Below are 26,742 nucleotides of genomic sequence, written 5' to 3' on the forward strand. Positions count from 1 at the left end.
CAAAAAGTATTGCGTAAGTCATGGCAAACACGAGCGTAGCACGTGGTGCGGTTAACAAAGCCTTCATCCAGCTGATAACAAGTCAATAAAGCTGGGTCCGGGTTTTTAATATTTCATGTCATTAGAAGGTCAGGAATACAATAAACCAAGACACCAATGGGTAATAAAGATTGTGCGATCGAGTGAAGAAATGAAAACGAAAATTTTTTTTAATGAAATTACTCGTAAATAAAATATATTTCGTTCAAATTGATCAGCGAATACTGATATTAACCCAGTGTTTCATAACGGTCACCTGCCTCGATACAAAACAGTGGGCGAAAGATAGTAAATGTGTGAAGGACCCAATCGCGAACTTTGAACCCAGTTGGTGTAGTGTTAAGCAAGAATTTGAGATTTTTAGTATCTTAAGAGTTCAAAATGTTATTATTCATCTATGACACCTATGAAAACAGATGATAAAAAAAGTCAAGCTTAGCCGGGGAATATTTCTGGATCAATATTGGAAATTAACGAAAATTAGAGACATTGTAAAACTTAAACAAAACAAGAAAATAGCAGGTATCCACGTTTAACAATGTAATATAAGATCAGCTGGCATGGCAATATCAAAACCAACTGGAAAGGCTTTGCCCTCGAGCGTACCTGTCAAGAACTTCAGCCGCGTCACAAATGAAAATTTTTTATTCTTGTTAATGTAAACGTTGTAATCAAATGCAACTCTACCCATGGCCGTCGCCCATCACATTGGTGAACAACGTTTTCTCGCAGAGGTTTGCTCATTTTTCAAACGATCACAACTTTTAAACAGCCCTAAGACTTCAAAATGAAACTTGCTTTGAAAGAACACCAACGGAGTTTCGTTAGCACCTGCTCGGGAATGCGAGGTGCAGGGGCTCAGATTGTTGGTGGAAGGGGATGGGGGGGAGGGGGGCTGGGGGAGGGGGCTGGGGGGAGAGGGCTGGGATGAGAGGGCTGGGGGAGGGGGGCTGGGGGAGGGAGGCTGGAGTACCTCTGACACCACTTTTTTGTGAAATGGTTTTTCAGTCAGTTATCAACATAGAAACCTTATGACCTTATGATTTAGATGGTAGAAATATAACTCCACAGTGTGGATGTCGACATGACAATCGAGTGGGTAACTAGGGGTGAAATGTTGTGACCCCTCCCCCATTGAAAAAATATTTGCTACGCCCTTGGGATGTCCGACTGCCCGGTTCTAGAAAAAAAATATTAGTTAATTGTTAGCCCCAAAATAGAACAGATTGACTGGCCTTTTCCAATGGATAGTATAATCTTTGAGCTTACCACCTCATAATAATTCTTTCTACGTTAAACAGGCTTTGACCCAAGTCCACATCTTTCCTAACTTGTCAACTTTCAAAAATAAACTATACACTGCTCACATCTCCATTGAATATATCGCTCCCAAGATCTATATATCAACTCTCGCAGCTGTCTGTTTTGAATGACTGTATCGATGTAAAAAGGAGAATTTCTTTTTTGATCACTCCTCGGATTGAGAGGGTAAAACGGACACAACAAGCACCTTTGTTACAGGAAACACAGGTCAACTCTCACAAGAGTCTCAGTAAACTATCGTATACCGGTTTCAGGGTAATGTTCGGCTCTAAGCTTGTAATCAACGGCTCAGAAGTGAACAATGTTGCGTCGATTAAAAATGAAACTGCGTGCTCCAAATAGGTCTCACTTAACAAAAACGCTTCACTTTTGTGTTCACTGAATACACTGGATCATTTCTCAGTCGTCACAGGGGGAAAACTTTAGGAATTCTTCTAGTTTTCGTGCAATGCACGGTTTGTGGGTTTCACTCAACAACCTATACGTCAGCTTCAGTTTAACTCTTTACGGTATCCAATTTACAATTTCAACTTAGTTGATATAACCAAATTACTTTGTTACCCCTACCGACGCAGTACCACAGTTTCTTTAGCTGACTGTCGATCAATAAGTTGGGCGCGGTGGTGACCCGCTTGAACCACAGAAATGTTTTTTGAAAAAACTGGCACATTGAATCTGATTTGTGGAAAAAAATCAGTCAGCACTACATAAACGACGAAGTCTTAGAAACTGAGAAAAGGGAATGGAATTCTTGACATGCGATGGGTGCGAAGATGAATACAACAAGTGACTATGTGAGTCTGTAGGCCGGGTTTGTAATACACACTCGTGTGTTGGGGCTTGTACAACTCGCTTAGGCAAATTAACCAGAGGTACGTACTAGGACTCTGTACTTTCTTTTTAATTCTCCTTCAAAAGAGTTGACTTCTGCTACAGCGACGCTTCCTTTCTCTCTGCTCTAGCGAGAAGTACCAACGTATTAAGTACGAAAACCGTAGACATGTTTGGGTTAGCTGACCGTGAGAGTTTCTATAGTTTATCCGTTTATTTTGCAAAAAGGGGGAAACTGGGTGGCCCTCACCGAAGTACTCGTCGAGCGCCAAGGAAGCAATTGAACGCTAACAGCTGTGCACAGGAATCGCGCACGCAAACAGGAACTTCAGTGTGGGTAGAAATCAAGGTCAGCTTTACTAACGCAAACACGACCACCTATGAAACTAATTATTCTCAACCATAACAAGTGATTAAAATGTCTAACACGATAATAAGGAAATCCGCGAACTGAGCCAAAAAAATATAAACCTACCAGAACAACATTTAGGCGCAAAAGGCAAGGAATAACAAAGCAAAAGGCTTAACTGGAAAAGTCTCAAAATAACAACTTCCAATTCATCTCACAACAAGTGCACAAACCGTTGTCTTCGATTGAAACTTTAATGTCTAAAAAGGATAAAGATTTGTCGGAAATTTCTCAGGTATATATATATATCTTATTAACCAAGCGCGAGGGCCGTACTGGGAGAATATCGGTCCGAGGTCTTGACAGTACAAGGTCCGTGGTCCGTACAAAAAAGACCGAGGGCCGATATTCTTCCAGTACGGTCCCAAGCAAGCTTGGTTAATAAGAGATTTATTATACGATTGAAGTTCAAAGGGACACAAGTGCGGTATCATTCGGGACCATTCGGGATAGAACCCGGTCCAATACTTAGAGAATATTGGACCGGAAATAGAGCACTTTGATTGGTTGATTTTAGTTATTAGCCCTCTGACTGCCCGAGTCGTGTAATAAATCATTTTAGAGCCGGGTGTAAAGAATTGACCGCACCTAACTTATTGATCGACAGTCAGCACTACAAACGTCACAAAAGGAAATTCCGACCGCATTCCATTCACTCTCACATTTCACCCTCCCAACCACTTAATTAAATCCATTATTCTTAAAAACTTTAAATGACTTCAAAACGATCCAGAGACTGGTACTATCTTTTCGCAACCTCAACTCGTTTCATTTAAACGCAACATTTTTTAAGGTCAGAAGTTCATTCCAAACTATTGACCAACCCGGCACTTTTAAATGCGCTCGTGCACGATGCAAAACTTGTCCTTTCATTCACAACGCTGAGAAAATATCGGGACCCAAACGATCCATTAGGGTCACTGATCACTTCACTTGCACCTCTGCCAACGTCATCTACAGTAAACACCCGCATATAAGAACACATGATTTTGGAGGTCAGGCTGATCAGGTACTTATTTATCGGGTGCTTAGTGAAAAATCAGCCTGAGGGTGTTCTTAAATTGTTCTTAAATTTTGTTGTTGGAATTCAGAACTGTAACAATGCAAAAAATGCTTGAGATTAAATTAGCATATTTAAATTACAGAAAAAAAAAACACTGAGTCAAATTACAACTGGAAGCTGAGCACGGTACAGAAGTGTTGAGTTTAACCCTAAATTACGAAGGGGACTAAAATACAAGAGCAAGCAACCAACGAGTCATCGTTTTACTTGAATTTGAGTGGTAAACATGCATGGACTAAATGCTGACATGGAGCAATACACTATGTATTCTAATTTGCATGTTTAAGGTTTTTATGCTTTTATTTTTTAATGTCTTTTGCTTCACTGCTTTGTATTCTTGAAAAGAAACAATTATGGTCTTTAGCATATGAATGCAACTTATTTCCAGCATAATAGTGTATCATTAGCCACAGGACCTGATGCTTATATCAAATTATATTATTTTGACAACATCGAGGTGTATTAAGAATAGCACAGTACTGTATGTCTCCCTATAAGTAACTAGATCATTTGAAGGGAAAAAAGCTCAAAACAAATGCAAAACAGCATCACAGCTGATGAGCTGTAGTTATCTGGCAGCAGGCCTTCTGTATGATCTGAAATTTTTTTTAATGTCTTATCCATTTTACAAGAACATTTTATATTTCCAGGCTGATTTTGTTCTTATAAAAATGGTGCTTTATTTGCAAAATGTCAGCCTGATTTTCTTAATTCATGTGTTCTTATATGCAGGTGTTTATTGTATTGCATAACTTGCACTTATCGCAAAAACATATACATCGGAGAAACAGGAAGACGACTAGGTAACCGATTCCGAGAACATCTTCACGACGTAGAAAGGAATGACAAGGACGCATCAAAGCCAGTCGCTAGACACTTTAATCTACCAAATCATTCAAAGCAGCATATGGCAATCTGCGGCCTTTCCTTACATTTAGAGAGCTCGGAAAGCCGCAAAACTCTTGCACGAAAGTTTCTCTTTCAAATTGGCACTCTTAACCTTACAGGTATCAACGAACCCTTTTCATTTTACTAATTTATTCGTGTTTTTCTTGTCACCATGTTACCACCAATAGCGTAGCTCCTCTGGCTTTCTGCATATAAACCCATACACTACCCACGATTCCTACATTCGCTTTGACGAAGGGCTAACGCTCGAAACGTCAGCTTTTTAACTCTTTACGGTGGCCAATTTACAGTTTCAACTTAGTTGATATAACCTAGTGAACTTGTTACCCCCACCGACGCAGCATCACAGTTTCTTTAGTAACTTACCGCCTTTATTAGTTTTCACGGTAGTTTCTGCCGGGAGTCAATGCTCTTTCAAGAAGTCTGCATGGAGGAGAGTTCCTGGGATCGAGATTGCCAACTTTCCGAAATTGGTTACAGGCTTGTCATGTCATCGCCATCCGAGTCTAAATTCCAGCCAGCCAGCCAATGTAGGATGTGCGAATACTTAGCACAATTTGCCAAGTGGCTGTTTGTCCAAAAGCGAAGAAAAATGTAATTTTGCATTATTTTGTAATTCCCTGATATACGGCCTCGAAAGTAGAAACGTAGAGGACGAGAGTGGATTGATTCAAAAATCGATGGACGACAAACATGCAGAATCGAAGCTGGAGAAGACAAACATCATTGTTTGGACAGAGAATGTTCAGCAACAACGAACGGTAGACCGCTAAATTACGGCCAGACTAAATCCCTGTATGTGATTCATCGCTGGAGACATGAGGGTGACGTGTATGAGTAAGTTTGCTTGGTTTTTTCGAACTGCAGCGGTAGTGTTTTCAATATATCGCTTCGATCCGATAACTTCCGCTTATAACACGTTTATTACAGGTATTTAATTACTCCATTATGTTCCGCATGTTTTCGCAGTGTCAATTTGTGGTTTACTTGATGAGGTTAATTGCCCAAGGTCGTGTAAAACGTAAACAGGGTTCTTTCTCAGTATTTTATTTAAATCTTGTATTGTTTTGAGAGAAGGTTGGCAACTCACTTCACTAAGGCTCGGTCGCTAAGCCTGTTCGACTCGCGAAATATTTTCCTAGAGAAATTGACAGATATTAAACTCTTTTCGAAAGGTCAAGTTATATATGCAGCGCAAAGTTGCCACTTTAAACAAACTCTGATAAAACTGGAAATTTTCTAAGGAAACAATAGTGACTTCTTTCACAAATTACTTCTCCTGAAAAAAAAATCAAGACTCTGATCTTAAATCGCGTGACATTGAAAGCATGTGCACGGCGTGACTCATGACTTTCACTTCCGCTTTTGTTGCTTTCGCTCTCACTCAGAATTTCTATTGCTTGAGGACCTTTTTTGCAAAAGAAGTGAACTTTCCAAGTATTAATGTTTGTGTGTAATTACTTTCAGGCAGTGAATGCCGAAGAGACCAGTGTACTGAACGAATATTACGAACTGGACCAAGCGAGTCTGAGTCGAGGAGTATGTGCAGTATGACGTCACGTACAGTTCGGCAAGGGTTGATAGGATTTCATTTCACAGGTAACTGTCTACTTTGAATCGAATACGTGAAAATACAGGAATTTAAAACTGTGAGTCACAACATTTTTAATTTCAACAACGTAAATCGCAGATATATATTTGTCTAATTAAATCTATATATTATTTTTGAAGCAAGGTTTCCAAGGGGGACGCTGTTTCTATTCAAATGGCGAGTATTTCTGAAGTTGCTGAGACACCGACGAACCATTTCGTTTTATGTCCATCAAAATGGTGAGTATTTCAAGAAAATATCTTACTCATTCTTATTTTAGGCGGTCGATGTGTTGTTTTAAATATGAATTTGGAGAAAAGCCGGTGAGTCGTCGACTGAACGAACTCGTGTGTATCAGACAACATCGTCTCATCCAGGGGCGTAACCAGGATTTTTCATAGGGGGGGGGGGTCACACTGTGTCAGAGAGTACTCACCAGATTGTCATTGCAACCTCCACGCCCGTGTTTTACTTATAATGTGGCAAAAAAGGCTTAAAAAAGAAAACTTCTTTTGCCTGTCGTGCTTGAAATCAAATAGAACACCCACCTCCCTTTTCGTAACCTCACCATGCTAATTTTCTAAACGCTCCTTAAAATTTAAAGTTTTTTCCTTCACAAAAGTGACTTTAATACTACGATGTACTCCTGCAACATTCCACTAAAATTGCCCCATAAATTAAAAGCTTCAGAGTGATTTAGTGCAAAATGTCTACTGTGCTGTATGGTGTTCGGTTTTTATGACTGCTTGATGTCATTCTAGGGCAGTGACGTTACGTCACTAACCCAATTTTTAACGTCATTAAGAGTTCCTTTTAAATAGAAGAGACCTTGAAATAATACTTTACTCCAAAATACGAACGTCGCACGTCATCAAGATGAGAATAAATCATCGAGGAACGAAGATGTTTCAGAATAGAAAAGATTAACATGAAGAATTGCAAGTGACAAACTTAAAAATCTGGTTTAACTTGGAAAGATGCACAAAGTGCGGACATTTACTCATCATATACCACTGTGACGATACCACGCCGTAAAGGTGGGCGCTCTCTAACACACACAAAACACCAAGCACCAAGCACAAACAAGCCCGAAAAGACACGCCACAACACAACTAAACGTTATTTGGTCTTCGCTCAGATTTTTCTTGACTCAGTTGTCTTCACTCGCGTACTGTCTGACAGAAGATAATCCATGTTCTCCGTTTCCTTCTTCTGCGCTTTCTTCGGCCAGCTTCTCGGCACACATGCGCTTCCTGGCAAATGGACTCTTTGTCGTGTAAAGGAACGGTTTTACAGAATGACTCTTCAGTGATTAAACGTGCTCTTATCCGAACGAGTCTTCGTAACTTTCAAACCTTCACCGCCCGTGACCTTCTCTCAAAACAGGGAGAAAAGAAAAACCTCGTATGGTAACCACCCGAATCCTTATATGCATGTGGACGCAAGGTGCCAGAAAAGAAGGAAGAAAACTATTTGATGTATTAAAATAAAGGTTAATTACACAACGTAAGGTTACACAAGTGAAGAATACAAATTACGTTAGATACAAATATCATACACTACATAGATCCTAGGAGAATAAAAGAATTATTTACATACCCTAAATAAATTCTTTTGGACGCTTTCATGACAACCACCCAGCTTTTGTTGGTCAAGAGCAAAGTGATATGATTAAAACGCTAAACCGTTTAACGTCATTCACTATTGTTTTCTCTTTTGCGTTCGTTGGTCTTAAAGTGACTATGTACTCGACTAATCTTCTATTTTATAAAATTAATCGCTGAGGATTTGTGGCTGAGAGGTAGCGGACAAAGGAACAATAACAACAAAAAAAGAAGCTTGGCTGAAGTAAAAGTTATCTCTGATTTTGTGCGATTTCGACAAGAACCAGCTTATCTTATCTGTGTCTGTTGCAAAAATATTATGCGACGTAAAAGATTCTTGATTTAGGAAATTAGATTTTTCTAGTTTACTGAAGTGTTCTCAATCACTGCAACGAGAAAGTCTTTCATTAGAAGCTTTTATTAAACATTTCTGGAAAGTATTCAGAAGATCATGTCTTCGGTGAAATGGAGTCTTTCAGGAGGTACCCTACTTGACAGCGGCATGTAAAATATTTTACTTTATTTTTGGGACCATTAGCGTCTTAGTAGTGTCTTAATTACTTGCCGCAATTGTTTATGAATCCTGGTAACCAAACAAACCAAACAATCACTTTAAACCAGTGTACTCCAATCAAGATCATTTGCATTGTGTACTTAAGCTATTTTCAAATATGTACCAACCAAAAGTCGAATACAATTTGCATGCATGATGCGGGTTTACAATAAACCAAAGTGACATTATGTCCAAACCAATGGTTCAGCAGACAGAGGAAGACGTAACTAACACTTCAACGCTTCCAAAGTGCTGGTAATAAGCTAAGTGGAAATTTCAGTTTGGATTTAATCGACCAAGATACTTGATTAGAATTCAGAGTTACCTTCGGAGTTGTTTCAATCTCCCTTTGGCGAAGCCGGTGTCGGCGTACCCAAAATAACCTCGGAGGTAGTTGTATCGTAACAACTGGTACATCATGGCGGGGAAAAGTAGAGCGATAGATAAAAATATGTCGAAGCTTGGGAATCGTTTAATAACCACGATGCTAAAGAATGAGAAGCTTGCCGAGAAAGAACTCGAGAAAAAGATGAAAGCTATCAAAGATTTGGAGCGAAAGTCTATGGTGAAAATATGTGAAACTTCTCTTGACATGAGGTACGATATGAGGAGGAAACGAAACACGCAAGATATGGAGGAACAAATTGCTAATGATTCATTAAACGCTAGTTTTGGACAAGAAAGGGTGTTGCGTTCGCCCAGTATGTCTCGGAGGGGGAGTTACGTAGCTGTTTCGCCAAAGGAAGACGATGCAGACGAGACGGCGTCTGTTTTAAGCCTGTCGAGTAAACGGAGTTCTACGGGTGAAGCGCCGCAAATTTTTATCAATAATGAAAGGAAAGAGACTGACTCTGACTATTATCCAGAGAGCAGGCGATCATCTGTTGGAAGTCAATCCTCGGATGTACCTCCAAGCGATGCATCAGCTCCCGCGGACGAATCGCCTGCCATCGACGACGCAGAAGCTCAAAAGATGCTGAAAGCGTTTTCTCAAAGCACACGTGGTTCTCATCGGCGACGTACTGCGCCGGAAATCACTGATCTCTCGCCAAAGCTGCTCATTCAGATGGCGAAAAGTTCGGCAGAGGTTAAAAGACGTGGATCCATAATGGACGTGGCGGAGGGAGAAATGTTGGAACCAACTTCACCAGCATCGACCAAAAGACGTGGATCAGCAACAGCTGAATTGATTCGATCAAAGGCAGAGACTGCAGAGGTGCCTGTGTCAGGTCAGTCACCCTCACAGCAGAGACGGGATTCTGCTTCAATAGGAAATTCTTCTTCGCAATCTCCACTCCTTCGTGGACGTGGATCTCCTACAGTTACAAAGTCCAAAAATGTAATTTCACTTGAATTGAACGAAGCTCATCTGAGGGGAAAGATTTCGGAGCAAGCTCCGCTTTCGCCACGACTGAAACAGCCTCTTTCGCTATTACTCGGAAGGAGAGGCTCTGGTGTAGCAGCTTCTCTTCGTCCCACCTTAGGTAGGTCGTCAGATTCCGGGTCAGAGCAGATGCTGCCAGAACTAAACAATGATGGGTCTCCCGCTAGGATGCGGCGGTCACTGAGTCCAGTGCGACCACCTTTCTCCATAAATCGTCCCTCCACCGCCAGGTCATTGTCTTCATTATCAGCAGATATTGTACCGGGAGATGTTCAGTTGGGGGCTTCATCACCTCCTAGCGAGTACGATATTGCTCGGCGACGTGGCTCCAGGCCTGGATCTGCAAGAAGTTGTTATTCAATGCCACCAGGAGGGCTTCTTCTTCTTCCAATAGACAGGACATCTTTAGCTGGACGCCGAGGTTCAGATTCCTCCCAAATTGATCTGAATACTCTGTCGCCTTCTTCACCTCTCCGAAAGGCCATGGTAGACCCTCAAGCGACACTGAACCCTGCTCCAGTCTCACCCAGCGTCTATCGGAGGCATTCGGGAACAGTGGAGGCTCTGCAAGATCGTGTTGATGACTTCTTAAAAACATTGGCGGCAAAAAGTACTTAAAATATTTTTAATCAATTCACGCAGTGATTTGTAGTGATGTTTGAGCATACTGTATATTTCCAGTCCTTCTTTATTCAAAGTACGATAAGGCTTAATAAGGGTTAGCCAACAATTTTTGGATTAGTTTGTAGCTTTTCAGACAGTTTTAGTTGTTTAGTCTTTCTCTGAAGCTAAAGTAAAACATCTTTAAACGTAAGCCCTAGAATGCGCTTTAATTTCAAGAGAAATAAAGGATAAGTTAAACTTTTAATACTGGATGTTTACTTTTCGAAAAACCGAGGCCAGAATGATTATTTCCGTGATACTTGATTTCTACTGAATGTCTCAGACATTTCGACAGTCGCCAATTTTTAACTAATTTTTTTTTGTTTGGAACTCTAAAACCAATCAATGAGGAATTGTGCATTCCCTAAAAGTTGTTCGAGCGAACAGATGTGGTCGTAACCTGTCATTTCGAAGAATGTCCGTGATGTAGGTTATGTTTCACCGAGTTCGTTGTTCCAAGAGTGATTGACAATCTCCTACATTCCTAGGTGTTGGTAGTTAGTTCTAGTCGCACGAGGCCTGGAACTCGCTTAAACGTCTGCGGATGTGAACGCTGTAAATGATTAGCTGGCGTGCTTCCAGGCTGTCAGAACTAAGTGGTACGTCTCACAAAAGTCAAAAACAAAAACCTAAGCCAATAAGTCACGTTGTTTTGAAAGCTATAACTTTTTTCAGGGTAAAACTCAAAACAGAATGGTAAATCAACAAGATACCCCTACTTGAATAAGCTTTGTGTTCAAGTTTTTCTTTTCCCTACTTTTGTCTCCTTTTACGTGTCCTTTTATGTTTTGAGCGGAAATTTCTTCGCAGGCGCCCAAATTTGATCCCCTCGCGTATGCGCGACGTTCGACCACTGTGTTTTTATATGCTACTCCCTTGTATGAATAACTTATCAAATGAAGGCGCTGGCCTATTCATTGACCGTCGACCCTGGGTACTAGGTAAAAGAAAAGCATATCTCGGACTTTGGTCACGTACGTTCATCTCAATTTCAGTGTGAAGTCGAAGCTGTCAATTTCCGTGTTCTTTCTGCTCTTCAAGCGAAGTTTTCATTTGGCAGGGACGCGTTCTACCTGGGGTAGGTAACCTTTTCCTTTTTAAGTGAAGTAGACAACAGCATTAATTTTTGTCGACCAGTCTAGTCGAAAACATTTTGTGGTAACATTTATTTTGGGGAAAGGTCGCCTGGGATGTGATAATCATTTTTTCTCTATTATAATTGCAAGTTCCTACATTCTTTTTCTCGAGGAGCGGGAAAAAATGCCGGTTCGGATCTTGCATTTATCTCAGTCTATATCACTAAATGTGGAAATAGCATGATAATAATTTTCATCTTTCCGATCGAACTAGCATGTTTTGTGTAGAAAATCGAAAATATTTTTTAACCTCTTGTGGTTGGAAATTCGATCAGTGAAATTATAATTTTTTTTTTTTTTGCAAGAAGACTGTGATATCGTTACCTTTCAGTTTTTCCTTAAAGGAGATCGAAACTGAAATAGATTCTTATTTTTTGGATGAAGCGCATCAGGGCTTCTTTTGTTGCTTGCAGCTGCGGCCTGGTGGCCGGAACATTTTAGGAAAATTTGCTCACACCAAGAAACAGTGAAATTAGAATTCAAATGTATTAATCTCCAAATCAGATGGCTTCGTTTTGATCTTTGCATTTTAGATTTCCGCGTGTGGTCCATTTAAATACAAAGAAATGATTTATATGGAACCTCTGAGCAAAAAGAAAAAAATAAATATTTGAAGGCGGTTTCCGTAATCAGATTTTAATAAGTAAGAGGCTAAAGTCCTTGTGTCAGATGCCGTTTACGATTAAGTATACTGCGGATGCAATACAATGATTTGGAAGTGAATGAATTATAAACCATCCAATGGAACCAGAGTTACGTGAATGAACAATTAGTTTATTTCACAGTGGATGGTTTTAATTGTGGCATTTTGACACCCAGCGCAATCAACCAGGGCGGTAAATTAAATTTGTTTTCTTTTTTTTTTTTTTTTTTTTTTTTTTTTACCTTTAACGCCTTCTGCAAAGTGTTGTCAATGGATGAGGTTAATTTCTTTGGTTTAGAGTGCATAAAGTTGAACAATCGACGCCGAAAGTTCGTGATGTTTAAAGAGAATAGATGAAATGAAAATATAAGTATCTACAAAGAGAAACTGAATTTGAAGTTACTGGTGAATCAGTAGATTTCTCGTTAACAGAGATAGACTACAGAAGCGTCAAAATCTGATCTCTGATCTTAAAAAATAATCTACGAAATAATCAGAAGTTTTTATTATTTATTTCCAAATATTTCCAAACGACGTATCTTCCGTGAAAACTACAGCATCATCTGCTGCATTACGAGCGTCTCCAGTTAGTTTACTTTTATAAATTCTTTGAAAAAACCTAACTGAAAACAAATGGAAATATAAGCAAATAAATAAAATCTACTGCGGTTTTTAAAGCGAGATAAATATTTTCAGGAGCACGTATACCCAGCCATGCATAGTTAGCTTGGGTTTACTGTTCTTGAGGCAAATCAATCTCATGCATGTTTTTTCGTTGTAACTCTACAAGTAAGAATCGACTCTACGAGGGTTTCAAGAATCAAAACTCTGCTGTGTAACGCAAAAGTCTTTGAGTAGCGGAAGGGATAACTGTACAAAAATCACCGAGTCAAGCAAAGGGAACTCCTTTTCTGAAAGTGTAATTTTACTGCTGTAACTTCTTTACTCAGCACCTTATATTGAATATATTCGTCAACAGTGTTAGCAATGTAGTTATCACCGATTGCTGCAATTCGTGTGCTATCACAGTTCATTACAAATCGTCCTCGATTTGCGGATACAATTAACCAGTAAAACTTTTGCAAAACCACAAACAGTACCGTATACACACACCGCTATGACGTTAACCTATAAAAATAAAAGGTGCGGCTGAGATGCATATTTCAAACCGAAGTCCTTGTGATTATTGCAAGTTTATAGTTTGTCATTGTAATCCATGTTAATATCTGGCCAATCCATCGCTCTTTTTCACACCTTAGGCATAAGTACGTTTTCCCGTTGAATAGGAAACAGGTTTCGAATTTATCTGACAAGTTTTCGTTGGCATGTTAGACGAATTTTCCCTCCATGATTGTATGAAAGCCGTGACATTTGAGGTTTTCTTTTTTCACCGAAAAACGCCTGAAAGAAGGAATTCTATAGTCTAAATCAAATTTCGTCCTTTTTATGTTCTTATTTCTGCTTCCTTGATGACTTGATACGGGACACAAAAAGAAATTCTTTTATCCAGCCTTCTTTGGTGTGACAAGTCTTTGTTGGCTTGAGTAAATATCGAACAATTTTTCCTTCACAGATGCACTTGCTAAGGCAAACTTGCTACTTAAGATGCGGCTTTAACCATTTCCTTTGGTGTGCCATTTACTAACGTGTCACCAGTTAGTGACCTTGAGCGTCCACCGCACCCTAAAGTTCGTGTTTTGAAATTCCCCCACAGCTTTTATTTCTCATGCTCTCCGAAACTAAAAAAAAAAAAACAAAAAAATAGAAAACTTTTTGATCCCGAAAACCGTACCTTAAACTCTTGTAAAAACTTTTGGGGGTGTCGCTATTGATTCAGAAGGTTTCACAGACAAACGACAACCTCGTTCTCAGGGCCTATTCCCTTAGTTAGGGGTGGAGTTAAAGAAAAGGGCCTAGGAACGAGGATGAGACGAACGAGAGTGTTAAGGAAAGGAAGGAAAGGTGTTTTTCGTTTTGTCACGAGCGTGGGACAGAGAAAATCATATGAGTTCTCTCAACCCTTTCGCTCCCAAGATCTCATTAGTGATTCTCCTTACTGTCTACGACACAATTCTTATGATGTTGGTTTGGAGAATTTCGTATTAGATCGACAAATAATCCTGTATTTGACAATTTTCTTTATTCTCATCACTTATCTGCTGGATATTGTATTGATATTGTAAGGAGAAATTCTGTCTTGGTCACTCATGGGAGTTAAGGATAAAGGCAAAGAACCTCATACCTTGGGATTCTGCATACCCCTGCTTTGCCTCTGAGGCACAGAAAGTCTGTGGCGAGTTGGGTCACTTCACGGTTCATCCGTGACGCATGCGTGTTCTCTACACTGTCGGAAGCGTCGTGTATACCAAATTATTTAAACTAGAGCTTTCCATGTAATCAATTTCCAATTTATACTATTTTTGCCATTTTTTCATTTTCTTTTTTTCCTTTTAAACTCATATCATTTCGCAGCATTAACCGGCAAAGATTTTGATTGTACCAGGCATTGAGTTAGTAAGGGGATAAAAAACAGCGCCATCGGTAGCGGAGAAGGGATAAAGCAAGAGAGGCCTGGGTCGGGGCGCGTATTGAAGTGTTCCGTACCCAACTCGACCCTAACCTCCCTCGCTCCTACGCAAATAACGCACCGTTTGCTGTTTCATTCTGGTTTAAAAACTGAACGTCGGGAATATTTCAGAAACACGCTAACTTTCTATGCCCCCTTGCCGGAAAGCCCTCCTCAGGCCATTTTCATGTGACATCGAAGTGTAATACATTAGTAAATATGCATGAGAGCATCATTATAGATAAAGTTGCGGTGAAAAGTATTGCCAGTGAATTTTCTTCCACGCTTTCCAAAGTTTGTTTACATTTTCAGCCAGTCCGCTGGTAAGTACTGCCTCCCGAATAATGCTGAATATTCTTTTTCAAAATAAGATAATTCAGGACATTTTTTTTATCCGCCTTTGTTAACACTTGCGGCTTAACTCTCGAAATTATGCTCCGTCCTTGATATATTTTTTTTTTTTTATTTATGGCCTGGTTACTAAGGTCACAGTTACAATGACCGAAATTCCAACAACAGAGCTGGTAAATTCTTCGTCTGGGAGCTCTAGCTCGGTTGCAAGACAACACCTGATAGCCACAGCTTCTTCAACCTGATCACTGAAATGAAACGGGCCGAAATTTTCCTACATGAATAGCAATCGGCTTGAAATTTCAGCGCGGCGATCAGGATGTAATTTCCTGCCTAAATGCAACATTAAATTATTCTCAACCCAGTGCATGTTGTCCTATATCCTACTGTAGCATTTTAAATGATAATTTTTACGGTTCGAGAGGGTGCTTTTATCAACTGATCCACGAAGTCACATGATGACAGCGTGGCAATTCCTCCTCTTCACCCAAATGGTTTCTTGGCGTCTCAGATATCCGCGTGTGTTTTACCTTGGTCCGCTTACACTGATTTAGGTTTTCCAAAGAATATCTCAATATTTTCAGTATACATTTTAGTTTACCGCGGAGGTTTGAGTCCAAAATCAGAGAGAGTGTTTACTAATTAGATATCTATTTGAACTTAACTATAGTAATCGGTTCGTTTTCACATGCGAAAACAGTACGTTGTTTTGACACGTAATTGGCTACTGAACAAAATTTCTCTCTGTTGAACTTCACTCTCACTAGGGCGGAATAATGATAAATAAACAGAGATCAGCTGACAGAAGAAGGGAAATTCAACCAGTAAAATCCGTTCTCCACTGGTGTAAAAACCAAGCTGCGAAAATTGCAGGTGAATAGTCGCTCCCAGGAATTTGGGTGTGGTCCGTTTGACCTAAGCTTGTGATGCTCATGAAAAGGTGAAACCTTATGGGTGCGGTTAATTACAGTCAAATGACAACCCTCAAACATAGGTGTGGTCAACGTAACATCGACCCTTCGTGCCCTTTGTCACGTAGACAGAAGAAATTCGTGCTAGTAATATGAGCAGACTGTAGGATGTATTTTATGTTTTTAGTGAATCTGATCGATTTTCACCATCTTCGAACAATCTGTTTCCCTATTAAACTCTTATAGGGACTAAAACTACTTGTCCCTTATACTATGATGACAAATACACCCCAATGACAGCCAACCGTGAAAAGTCGGAGACATGAGCGGAGCCATATCGAACGAAAAGGAATTTTTTCGCAAATAAACTATTCTTGATTCTTCTCAAGATGCTTGATTACATCGGCTGTTCATTTGTTGCGTGATTCTGATCTAAATATTAGACTTTTCTGTGACACCCGGCGCCTTGTCATTTGTTTTTAATTCTTATTGATATTTTTAAAGCATAAGGCCATAAACCTTTCACAATTGATAAAACAATACATATATATGGTCTATACTCTGTCTGGCTTTTGAAAATAAGGTCTGGAGTTAAGTGGTTGTCGATTGCCCCCCAAAGGGATTCTTGCTATCAAGTCTTGTTTCTTTAGTAACATGATGCAATGTTTGTGTTACAAAAATCGTGGGTTTTTTTTAAAGGGATGAAAAGTGAAATTTTCGGCACTTTCGCTTGAATACCAAATGTGGAGATAATGAAATACAAAACGCACGTGATTGTGTAGGACAATCAATCATGTCAGAATTTAAAATTTTTTCTTTCTTAATATCACAATCACGAGGATAAACTTCACACAACTTTTACCTTTTCAAAGACAGGTGATTCACGTGGCAACCATATGTATCTATTTACTTTCTTTCAAAGTGTTCAAAGGGCATCCGCAAAGGTCGAGGATAGACCAATCATAGACGAGCATCTTTTGCCATCAATGAATATTTTAACCCCCATTGATTGTAAAGGTTTTCCCGCCAAGAGATGGCAAAGTTTATTCGGCCGTGTTTTGTGTAGGAAGGAAGATCGATCGAGGAAGGATAGATCTCAAATTTCCTGTCTGGTGAGTTTGATGCAATGAACGTTCAGGGACTGAAGAGTTGTAGTTTTTTTTGTTTTTTTTTCATTTCTTTTTACACTTTTATCCCAGTTTTGTTCAAACTGCCTTTTTGATTGAAGTTTTTCGTTTTCGTGCAAGACACGTGGGATTCATAGATTGACATAGCAGATGTAAGGTTTTATTATTTTTCTTCAGGAATCTAACAAAGCACAGCCGTGTTAAAGGTTATCTCTCTTCACAAGCACACGAGGAAAGTCCTGCAAATGGCGTCAAAGGAAGACGAAGCCGCTGCCGCTCAGCCTCTAACCAGCGATCATGACAAAGAAACGAACGGAGATGCCCTTCCAGCCGTGGAAGTCAATGGACAGTCGGGTCTTAAGAAGGAAGTCACCCTTCTCAATGGCATTGCTCTTGTTGTTGGGGTGATTATCGGCTCTGGCATTTTCATTTCACCGAAAAGTGTCCTCACATGGACCGAATCTGTCGGGATGAGTTTGGTAGTCTGGGCTGGTTGCGGTATTCTCGCCCTCCTTGGCTCTCTCTGCTACTGTGAAATGGGCACCATGATCCCCAAATCCGGTGCGGAGTATTCTTATCTCTACGAAGCCTTTGGTCCTCTACCGGCATTTCTTTACAGTTGGACGCTGGCTCTGATCATTCGCCCGTCTTCGCTCAGTGTCGTGGCCCTAACCTTCGCACGTTATGTTAGTCAGCCCTTCTTCCCCGACTGCGAAATTAGTCCGATTCCTGTTAGAAAGATCTTAGCAGCTACATGTTTGGGTGAGTATCACGTTTTTGAGGTTTATCCGGGGAAAAAAAAAACAAACCTTAACCCTAAGTTAATATCGATAAAACGTGACCTTTACTTTGTACTCTATCATGCGAATTTTTATTATTCGAGTACTATCTGCATATATAAGAAATTATCTCTAGTCAAAATCTTTTGGGGCTAAAAGTTTTTTTTTCTTTTCGTAACCTTAGGGCTCCACTGCCCCGGGACCTTAACGCGATAGCGTTGGTAACGATTTTATCTTTTCCTTATCGAACCTCGTGGTTATTTGTTTACACCGAACAGCAGTGTTTTTTTCGTGTTAGAGTATTGCATCAGCTTCGAAACGTGGCTTCGTTGACCTAATTTGCATTTGAAAACTTTATGTCTGGAGGGGTGTTGAGTTCTTTTGTGTGGGAGGATAATTCGACCTGCAGTAGAATTTTTTTAAAGTGGGTCAACGCTTATATTGAGAGAAGAAGGGTTAATTATAGTTAAGATGATTTTATAAGTGTAGTGCCTTATAGATAATTGCTTGCAAAGGTTGGCTGGTTATGGCCACTGTAACTGCGAAATAATAAGACATTTAAATTTTTCTCTCGTGCCAGAGATGTGACCTCATTGCACGAGGTTCTATCCATCTCTTGAGTGGTCAATGTCATAGATCGCGTGGTATTAATAAGCTTGCGGCCAAAGTTGTCCCATATTAGAGGCTACAAGACTTTCATTTTGTACCATCAAATTAACCTCAAGGGTCCATTGCTTAGTTTTGTTGTTGTCATGCTAAATATATCACCGAGTCTTTACATCTGGTTATTTCAGGTTCATGATATTTTGTTCAGAATTATTTATCAATCAAGAAGATTATACCATTATCAAACCAAAACGCACAAAAGCTGTCAGAAAATGCCTCTCTTTAAAAATTTTTACTACCTGTACAAGACAAATGTCTGAAACCATCAACATCTGAATGAAAGCAGTGATGCGTAAGGAAAATTATGCGATAATATGAAACTACCATTCTTTTGCTTCAGCTGGAGGTAGAATTTCATTGTGAAAGAAATTGCTGTACTCTTCGTTTTCACATGATGTCATCAAAATTAAGAAATAAAGAATTATCAATCCTTTTGAGAATTTAGTTTAGTTGGTTATTAAATAAGTAATCAGTTTATGTAACCCTTTGGTAGTGTTAAACACTAAATTACAATGGAGACAATAAAATTCACAATTTAGAATGAATCTTAATTTGCTATTTGTCAAAACACTTGTGTTTGCATAAAATGGGTTCTAAGGAATATTGTTCTGAGGTAGAAAACTGATAGAGGTTTATTGTTAGATGTAAATGGGAGATCGGATCATCATGTTGTAATGCAAATATTATTTAACAACTGTGGGTCGAAGTGTGACGTAGGGAGACAAAGAAAGACTTGGATTGCAGCATCTTAATTTGAAGAGTTTTGAAACCTGTTTTGTGTTGAGTAAAACCACCCACTTTTGAACTTTCATTTGATCAGTTGATTAGTGAGAGCTTAAAGTTATAAAAGCAAAAACACTCGCATGCAACTGTGACTATGAATCCCTTATGTACTGGTCAGCTGATTCACTTAAAAGTTAAAAGGAAATGACGGAAGGTACAAACATTATTTCTAGCTGAAATGGTGCATATGCAAGCAAGTAGAAAAAGTTAAATGCACCAAAATAATTTTTTAATGTTTTGTGTGCAGGCTGAGAGGCCAACTTTGTATAGCAATGTTAATTGAATTGCTTCAGAATGAATTTGTCACCAAGAGTCGCTTTGTAAACCTGGATCTCAAAGTCAGGCACTCAGTTAGAGTACTTTTCTTAGATAAACACCAGCATTTACTAAGAAAAAAAACTCTAATCTTCTTCCTCTTTGTTCTAGCTCTGACCATGTTGATAAACTGTGCAAGTGTCAAATGGGCCACGCGTATCCAGGACACATTTACTTTTGGAAAACTTATTGCTCTTGCAATTTTGATTGTGATTGGTTTGATTGAAGTGGGATCAGGTGAGAGAAGTGTTATAATTAACACCTTAATTACAGACGCTTGCCTTTTAGTATCGATTTCTATTCCAAGCTACTTGAGTTGAAATTTTTTTTCCTGTCTATATTCTCTGTAAGAAATTGAAGACCCACATGAAATCACAAATATGTGTTGGGAAAATAAACTTGATCTTGGGGTACAAATGCCTGAAGTTGAATTTAAGGTAATTTTTTAAAGAAGAAAAGGAGAAAAAAAGAAATGTTCTTTACTCATTTCAGACAAAGTTATCTGATTTGCATTTTTGCAATATATATATATGTGCACATAAGAACAGATATAGAAACAACCACCACCACCAACCAATATATTCTACATATTTACTTTCATGGAGAGTTTTTCTTACAATGTAGTTAGTCATTATAATTTAGTTTTAATATTAAATTTTAGTGTCGTAGGCCTTCACAGATGAAGAGCCGCACCTTTTATGTGGATATACTGTGATTAAACTGTTATTATTATGGATTTGATTTCTCAATAGGTAATGTTCAGAACTTTAAGGGATCTTTTGAGGGAACTACTTCAAACTTGGCAAATATTGGATTGGCTTTCTACTCAGGCCTGTGGGCTTATGATGGATGGTATGTTTTTGTATGGAGCTTTTTCTGTGTGAGCATTTTTATGGTAGAAATATTCAAAATGTATACATTTAATTGAAAGGAACTTGTTTGTTGAATGTTTTTTATTTCCTTTATTCCACAGGAATAGCTTAAATTTTGTCACTGAAGAGATGAAGAACCCAGCAAGGTAAATAAAGACATACTTTTATTTTTCAACTAACTGAACTGAAGTTGTATGTATCAAGTTAGAATGAGCAGACAAGCCAAGTGTGTTGCCTGGGCAGAGGTTATCCCAGGTTTTCATGACAGACTATCAAGGACTACTTGAGGTTGGGATGCTTGTCCATTCCAGGTTGCCCTCCCGTCCCTCCTGTATTTGGTCAGGTTCCTCTGACTGTTTGTCAGTACCCACAGGTGCTCTTGGTCGCAGAGAGGCACTGTGAGGGTAAAGAGTCTTAGTCAAGTACACAACACAATGATTCAGTCAGGTCTTGAACCCATGCCTCTTGACACAGAGTCAAGTATGCTGACCTTGAGACCATGGCATCTTCCTGTTGTATTTATTAAAATAGAACACAAGTCTTCATAATGGACAACTGTTGTTTTCTTAACATGACATTATTCAGTGGATTTGTTTTGTGTGAAAGGAAGAGAATGCATTTGAACTTTTAGTATGATGACTCGTAATGGAGCAGGGATGGTGCAATGGTGAAAGCACTTGCTTCCCACCACTGTGGCACGGGATCGATTCCTGAACCTGGCGTCACATGTGGGTTGAGTTTGTTGTTGGTTCTCGTCTTTGCTCTGAGGGTTTTTCTCCAGGTCATCCAGTTTTCCTCCCTCTGCAAAAACCAGCATTCCAAATTCCAATTTGATCTGGAGTAAAGTATTTTTAACATGAGCCACTGGCTCAGAAGATCAAGCAACTTCTTCCTACATTATAAACTTTAAACAAAATTATTATTATTTTTTTATTTTATGACCTGTCTAAGGTTTTGTCCCATGATATGCTTTGATCTAAAAGGACATGAACAAGTAAATTACCCAGGAAGGAGACGTGAAAGGAACTCTGGTGAAATTGTCGGAAGTGATATTCCTAATTCTGTTTCTGTTATCAACAATATAATTTTTATGATCTCTAGGGATTTACCAAGGGCCCTTATGATTGGAATTCCTCTGGTAACCATTGTTTACTTGTTGACCAATGTTGCTTACATTGCTGTCGTTGGAGGGCATGGCATTTTAAACTCAGGAGCTGTGGCTATGGTATGTATTACACACAATATTCTCCAAATGACTCATTATTCATGTTGAACAAACACATGTAGCAATTTTGTAGGTTTGGAGGTAAACAAAAGTCAGTTTTCACAGAAAAAAAGTATACTGGTATGTTGCGTACAAAATTGCTCATGTATGTCTTTCTTGTTTTTTTTTTTTTATCTTTTTCTGGGTTATCTACCAGAGTTGAAGGTTAGCCTGTTACCGGTACATCTTTTCAAAATTTCTCCAAAGCAAACTACATTATTATGTAACTCCCTAGAGACTGATTTTGAGCTCACACCAAGTTTTTACTAGACTTGAGCTTGTAAATTATTGCAAAGGTTGAGGTTTGTAGGCCATAAGGCCTAAAAGGATTGTAACCATTTACAGTGCGTTAGATTGCTTTAAACAACATGGTGGTTTTATGATGTGCAGGTTGTTGGGGAAGAAAGGATGGGCCCAGTTGCCTGGTTGATTCCAATTTTTGTTGCATGCTCCACCTTTGGTTGTGTGAACGGACTGGCTTTTAGTGGTGCAAGGTAAGTCAAATGTTCATTTGTTCAATTTTTTGCAAATGTATGGTACGAGTCAATGCTACAAAAATAAATCACTCAAGCAAACAGTTTGGCTTTGATCAGTGTTTGTATGGGTCATGGAAAACTGGAAAGTCATGGAAATTTGTTGAATTTAAGCAATCAAGATTTCAGAATTTATGTTTTGAGAAGGAGAATTGATTTTGAAATCTTAGAAGTGGAAAGAGCCCTGGAAGAGTCCTTGAAATTTGTTTCTGGAAAAGTTTGATGCAGCCTAATGCCCTGTGCAAGAAATTGATCAAAAAAAGGTTTTGGCTAGTCACCATTCCATTTGCACTCTTGTCCAAATTATCATATTTTTTTATCTTCTTGATTCAAAGTTGTTTATCCTTGCTACTGGTTCATACAGTAAATTGAATCTTACAGTTACTGTTTGCTGTGTCCATAGGTTGGTGTTTGTGTCAGCTCGTAATGGCCACATGCCCAAAGTACTTGCTATGGTTCATAAGAGTTGCCACACTCCTATGCCTTCTATCATTTTCTTGGTAAGTTTTATGTACACACCTACACCTTAGAATTGAGAGGTGTTGCCCCCCCCCCCCCCCCATCCTCTTTCTCAAAAAAAAAAAAAGGTTTCTATGACATATTGGCCTTACAGTAGTTGTGCGTTTGAGTTGTTAGGACTCTCAACTGAAAAGGTGAGCTTCCTTTATAACACTACTCCAAAAGAAGAACTACTGTAAGAGTTTTATGATGGATTAGATGTTGTCATAATGGAAACAAGAAAAAGCAAACACATGCTTTTAAAACTGAGCGACTGAACTACAGCTGTTTCTACTTATGATTGAACTGATTTGGTTTGATGCCCATGCATTCACACACCTAAACACCAAAATAATTTCTGGCTAGAAAAAGAACTCCCTTGTTTAAGCAAACAGTACCACCCAAAAATATTCGACAACCTCTATTTAATTTGTGCCTTTTTGATTGACTTGTAGCACGTTATTGCCATGATCATGTTGATTCCTGACTCCAGTGAGTTCAGCACACTTGTCAACTACTTCAGCTTTGCTGCATGGCTCTCGTACTTTGCAGTCATCACAGCTTTGATGTACCTCCGATGGAAACGCCCAAATGCTGAGAGACCTTACAAGGTACATTGATTAGTTTGTAATTGGTGTTGTTTTTCGAAATTGTAGCCAGTTTTCAAGTTCTGACAGTTTCGAATTGTCTTGCAAAGCATGGGCTTGTACAGAGAACAGTCGAGAGAATATGCGTACTGATGTAAGGGTGTAAAGGGGTAAGAGGCTCAAGGATATAGGGCAATTTTCAGTGCCTCGTAAACAACTTGCAAAATAGTAATATTTCACTGCATCCAAAAGAGAGGATTTTTTTGTGTTTTGGTTTCTTTTTCTGTTTTTTTTTTTTTTTTTTTCACTCAAAAACCATGTATTGGCCAAATCTGCCTTAGCCCTTTATCTGCCAATTCTCACACTTAGCTCCAATATGGCATTTTGTTGATGATGCTGAGGAAAAATGATGATCCTGGTTCATGCAAACCTGACTAGTATCACTATTTTCTCTGGAACAGGTCTGGCTAATTGTGCCCATTGTTGCTGACTTGGCAGCCCTGTATCTGCTGATCACTCCATTCTGGCGGGAACCTAAGGAGTCAGCCATGGCCCTGATCTTCATTGTTATCGGCATACCTGTCTATTTCTTCTGTTGTTATTGGAGTAAAACAAAGGATGCATGCGATGGATGCTGTGGTTAGTGTTCTGAATTCAAAAAATTTTTAAGCTTTTTTCATTACACCAGTGAACTAATTTCAACCAACCATGCCGCTAGAGACACAATAATCGGCTTTGCTGGCAATGAGTATGCTCCTTCCCAAAATTATATTTAGAATGCACAAGTTCATTTTAGGTCAGTTGATTTCACTCCGACGAAGGGCTAACGCTCGAAACGTCAGCTTTTATAATCGTAACGGTGGCCAATTTACCACTGTTGATATATTCAAATGATTTCAAGTCAGTTGCTTCTGAATTCAGCTTGATCTTTTTAAAGAGAAGTGAAGGCCAGATTGACCTTCAGATCATCCAGATTGACTTATGTTACTGTCGTAAAAGTTGTAATGAAAATGAAGTAATTAACACTTCTCAATTTGATATTAATTAGTTTGATCTATAAGTTCAACATACAGAATTTGACAAGAATTGTTGAATTGAGCATTTCATTCTGTTGCTAATAACTTTGTTTCTCTTGTTAGGACGTTTCACTTACAATGTGCAAAAGTGGTTCAACTTGTTTTTGCCAGATAGTCCAGAAGAACCTGAGGAAACCATGTTAAAAGACTGAAGTCTCTATTAAACTACAAGCGGCCCCTTCTTTTCGGCAAAGTCCCAGCACAAGTAAAGAAAAAAAGATGAAAAAAAAGATGAAAAAAAAAATTGATGTCGTGGTGCAGCAGAAGCTTCTGAGAGAGAGGCACTCACTCTCAGAGCTCCTCCTGTACAATTAACTTTTTTTGCTGATTTTTTCACACTTGCCCATCAAACCTTGCGTATAAGAAGGGACTGCTTGAAGTGCAAGTCTCCATGTATCATTGCTTTGAACCACGAGTAAAGAAATTAAACCTTTTTAACACTTTAAAGCAGTTTTTCAATTGAGTGTCAAAAAAATCAAAAGCAAAGTAATCCCAGTGACCAATCAGAACAAAGGTCCCCGCCATTATTAGCCGATGAGAACTCAAAGTGAACACATGCAAATGCTGAAAAGGTGGGAATCAAAATGTGAATGACCAAGTGGAGATTGTATTTAGTTTTGCATCTGATTGGTTAATAGTTTGGCACAAGCTTTCTTAACCAATCACAGAACAAAGTTCAGTAAAATAGAAGCATTCCAGGATTACTTTTGACACGCAGTTGAAAATAGCGCTGAGCTAAGTTTTACTTTTACTATTGTATTTCACAGTGGGCAGCCACGGAAATAAAAATTCATTTAGGCTTAAATTTTGATATACCCAAGACGAACAAGGTGACCTTTACTGTTTTCACGTGACATGTAGGTATAAGTGATCAATTGAAGTTTACACTTCCAAGTGATTTTTAAATAGCGTTGGTTGTGTGAAGCACATTGATTTGAAATTGAGTTTTAATTTATTTATGTTACTTTTCCATGTATTTATTCAGAAATGAAATTCGAATCGTCGTGCTGCTCAAACCTTTCTAAAGCTACAAAAATTGTAATCTCCGTTTCGATTGGTTACTTCTTTATAAATCGCACACTGTTGAAAGTTTGGAATGTCAATGATTTTTCCAATCTTTCTTTAGAAATTATTTAATTGTTCCAGGTTCTAATTTTTGGCTTGAATAAGACATTCCTCTTACGTTTCTGTTCAGTCTATTAGAAAGTGTTAAAAAGCTGTAGTAGATGAGAACAGTGATCTTTATTCTTAGATTAGGTGCTCTCGATTTAATGATGTTAGTCTATGATGAATCTCTGATAATTAGTTTATTATGATAATTAGTCAATTATGGCAATTGATTAGGGGTGCCTGGTTCCTTTTCCAATTTCATTCAGTTTTAACGTGAGTAAACGAAGTGAAAGTGCGTCAATTTATAGACCATGTAGAAAAGATAGGATATATGATGTTAGGGGAAAAGAGCCGAAGCTTATGAAAGATTTTTTAGGTAAAAAAAGAGGTCAATTTTATTTCTCCATAAATTATTGACAGAAAGCAAATGAAAATAAGTTTTCGATTAAAACGAAGTTGTGGAAGGTCAGACTTAGACTTGTTCAATTGTTTAGGATATATGTAACAGTATAATATTTATTGATGTAGTTTGTTTGCGTTTATCATTGAATTGTTATTGTATAGCTACCAGTACGTCGTTACATTTTAAGTCTTAAGGGAAGTAGACGTTGTAAAAGGCGTTAACTAGATTAAAAACACATGAGGTTGTATTGAGCTCACAGAAAACTGTTAATTCGAGTCGTGTTAGGTCAAGTAATACCGATTCAGGAAGGAGATCTTACCTCGTGACAAGCCGGGGTGGATCGGGCAGAGTCGTCTAGAATCGATTCTGGCTCGGTATTGGCAAACGCCCACTCCAAGCGCTACGTACCTACCTTAGCTTTCGCGAACACGACTCGCATTTTCAATACTCTAAGCTCCTAAGATACATAAACGGTGACGTGCACCTTCAAGAAATAATATTTAGTAGAAAATCATAAGCATGTAGCCTTTGCTATGTGCTTTTGGTATAACATGTTGATCGTAATCTCAGTAAATGAGGTTCTGTGTTTTTAATTTGATGTAAGAGAGAATTTACATAAGTGGCGGATGTTCTTATATAACTTGATAATCCTGTAAACCTGCTCACCGGCTGATTAAAACCGTAATTGATGTGCTATTTTCCTCTATCGTGAAATCGTTTCCGTCTCCAAACAAGGGCCAGTTGAAACATGTT

General features: G+C 38.8%; 2 protein-coding genes and 1 long non-coding RNA gene across 4 annotated transcripts; 2 read left to right on the top strand and 1 right to left on the bottom strand.

The window, feature by feature from the left end:
* The first annotated feature begins 5,064 nt into the window (after nt 1-5,064).
* LOC111337376 (b(0,+)-type amino acid transporter 1-like) lies at nt 5,065-26,685 on the top strand. Of its 2 annotated transcripts, XM_088753684.1 has the most exons (14): nt 5,065-5,411; nt 6,042-6,173; nt 6,306-6,404; nt 11,365-11,447; nt 17,281-17,865; nt 19,758-19,883; nt 20,399-20,498; nt 20,620-20,664; nt 21,620-21,743; nt 22,173-22,276; nt 22,719-22,815; nt 23,269-23,424; nt 23,862-24,039; nt 24,540-26,685. In XM_088753684.1, exons 5-14 carry the CDS (start codon nt 17,349-17,351, stop codon nt 24,626-24,628), a joined length of 1,536 nt encoding a protein of 511 aa, XP_088609810.1. In that variant the 5' UTR covers nt 5,065-5,411; nt 6,042-6,173; nt 6,306-6,404; nt 11,365-11,447; nt 17,281-17,348; the 3' UTR covers nt 24,629-26,685. The 2 variants fall into 2 exon arrangements, with proteins under 2 accessions (XP_088609810.1, XP_022799394.2); XM_022943659.2 differs by lacking the exons at nt 5,065-5,411; nt 6,042-6,173; nt 6,306-6,404; nt 11,365-11,447 and adding an exon at nt 16,307-17,088.
* LOC111337375 (uncharacterized) lies at nt 6,411-10,574 on the top strand. Its single transcript, XM_022943658.2, has one exon. It carries the CDS (start codon nt 8,741-8,743, stop codon nt 10,322-10,324), a length of 1,584 nt encoding a protein of 527 aa, XP_022799393.2. The 5' UTR covers nt 6,411-8,740; the 3' UTR covers nt 10,325-10,574.
* On the bottom strand, nt 20,666-21,405 carry LOC148734316 (uncharacterized). The gene is made up of 2 exons (XR_015998842.1): nt 21,144-21,405; nt 20,666-20,914 (listed from the first exon to the last, which is right to left on the bottom strand). It is a non-coding gene; the product is annotated as an uncharacterized LOC148734316 (long non-coding RNA).
* Nucleotides 26,686-26,742: the final 57 nt, after the last annotated feature.

The sequence above is a fragment of the Stylophora pistillata genome, chromosome 3 (genome assembly GCF_964205215.1).
Source record: "Stylophora pistillata chromosome 3, jaStyPist1.2, whole genome shotgun sequence".
Taxonomy (NCBI): domain Eukaryota; kingdom Metazoa; phylum Cnidaria; class Anthozoa; order Scleractinia; family Pocilloporidae; genus Stylophora; species Stylophora pistillata.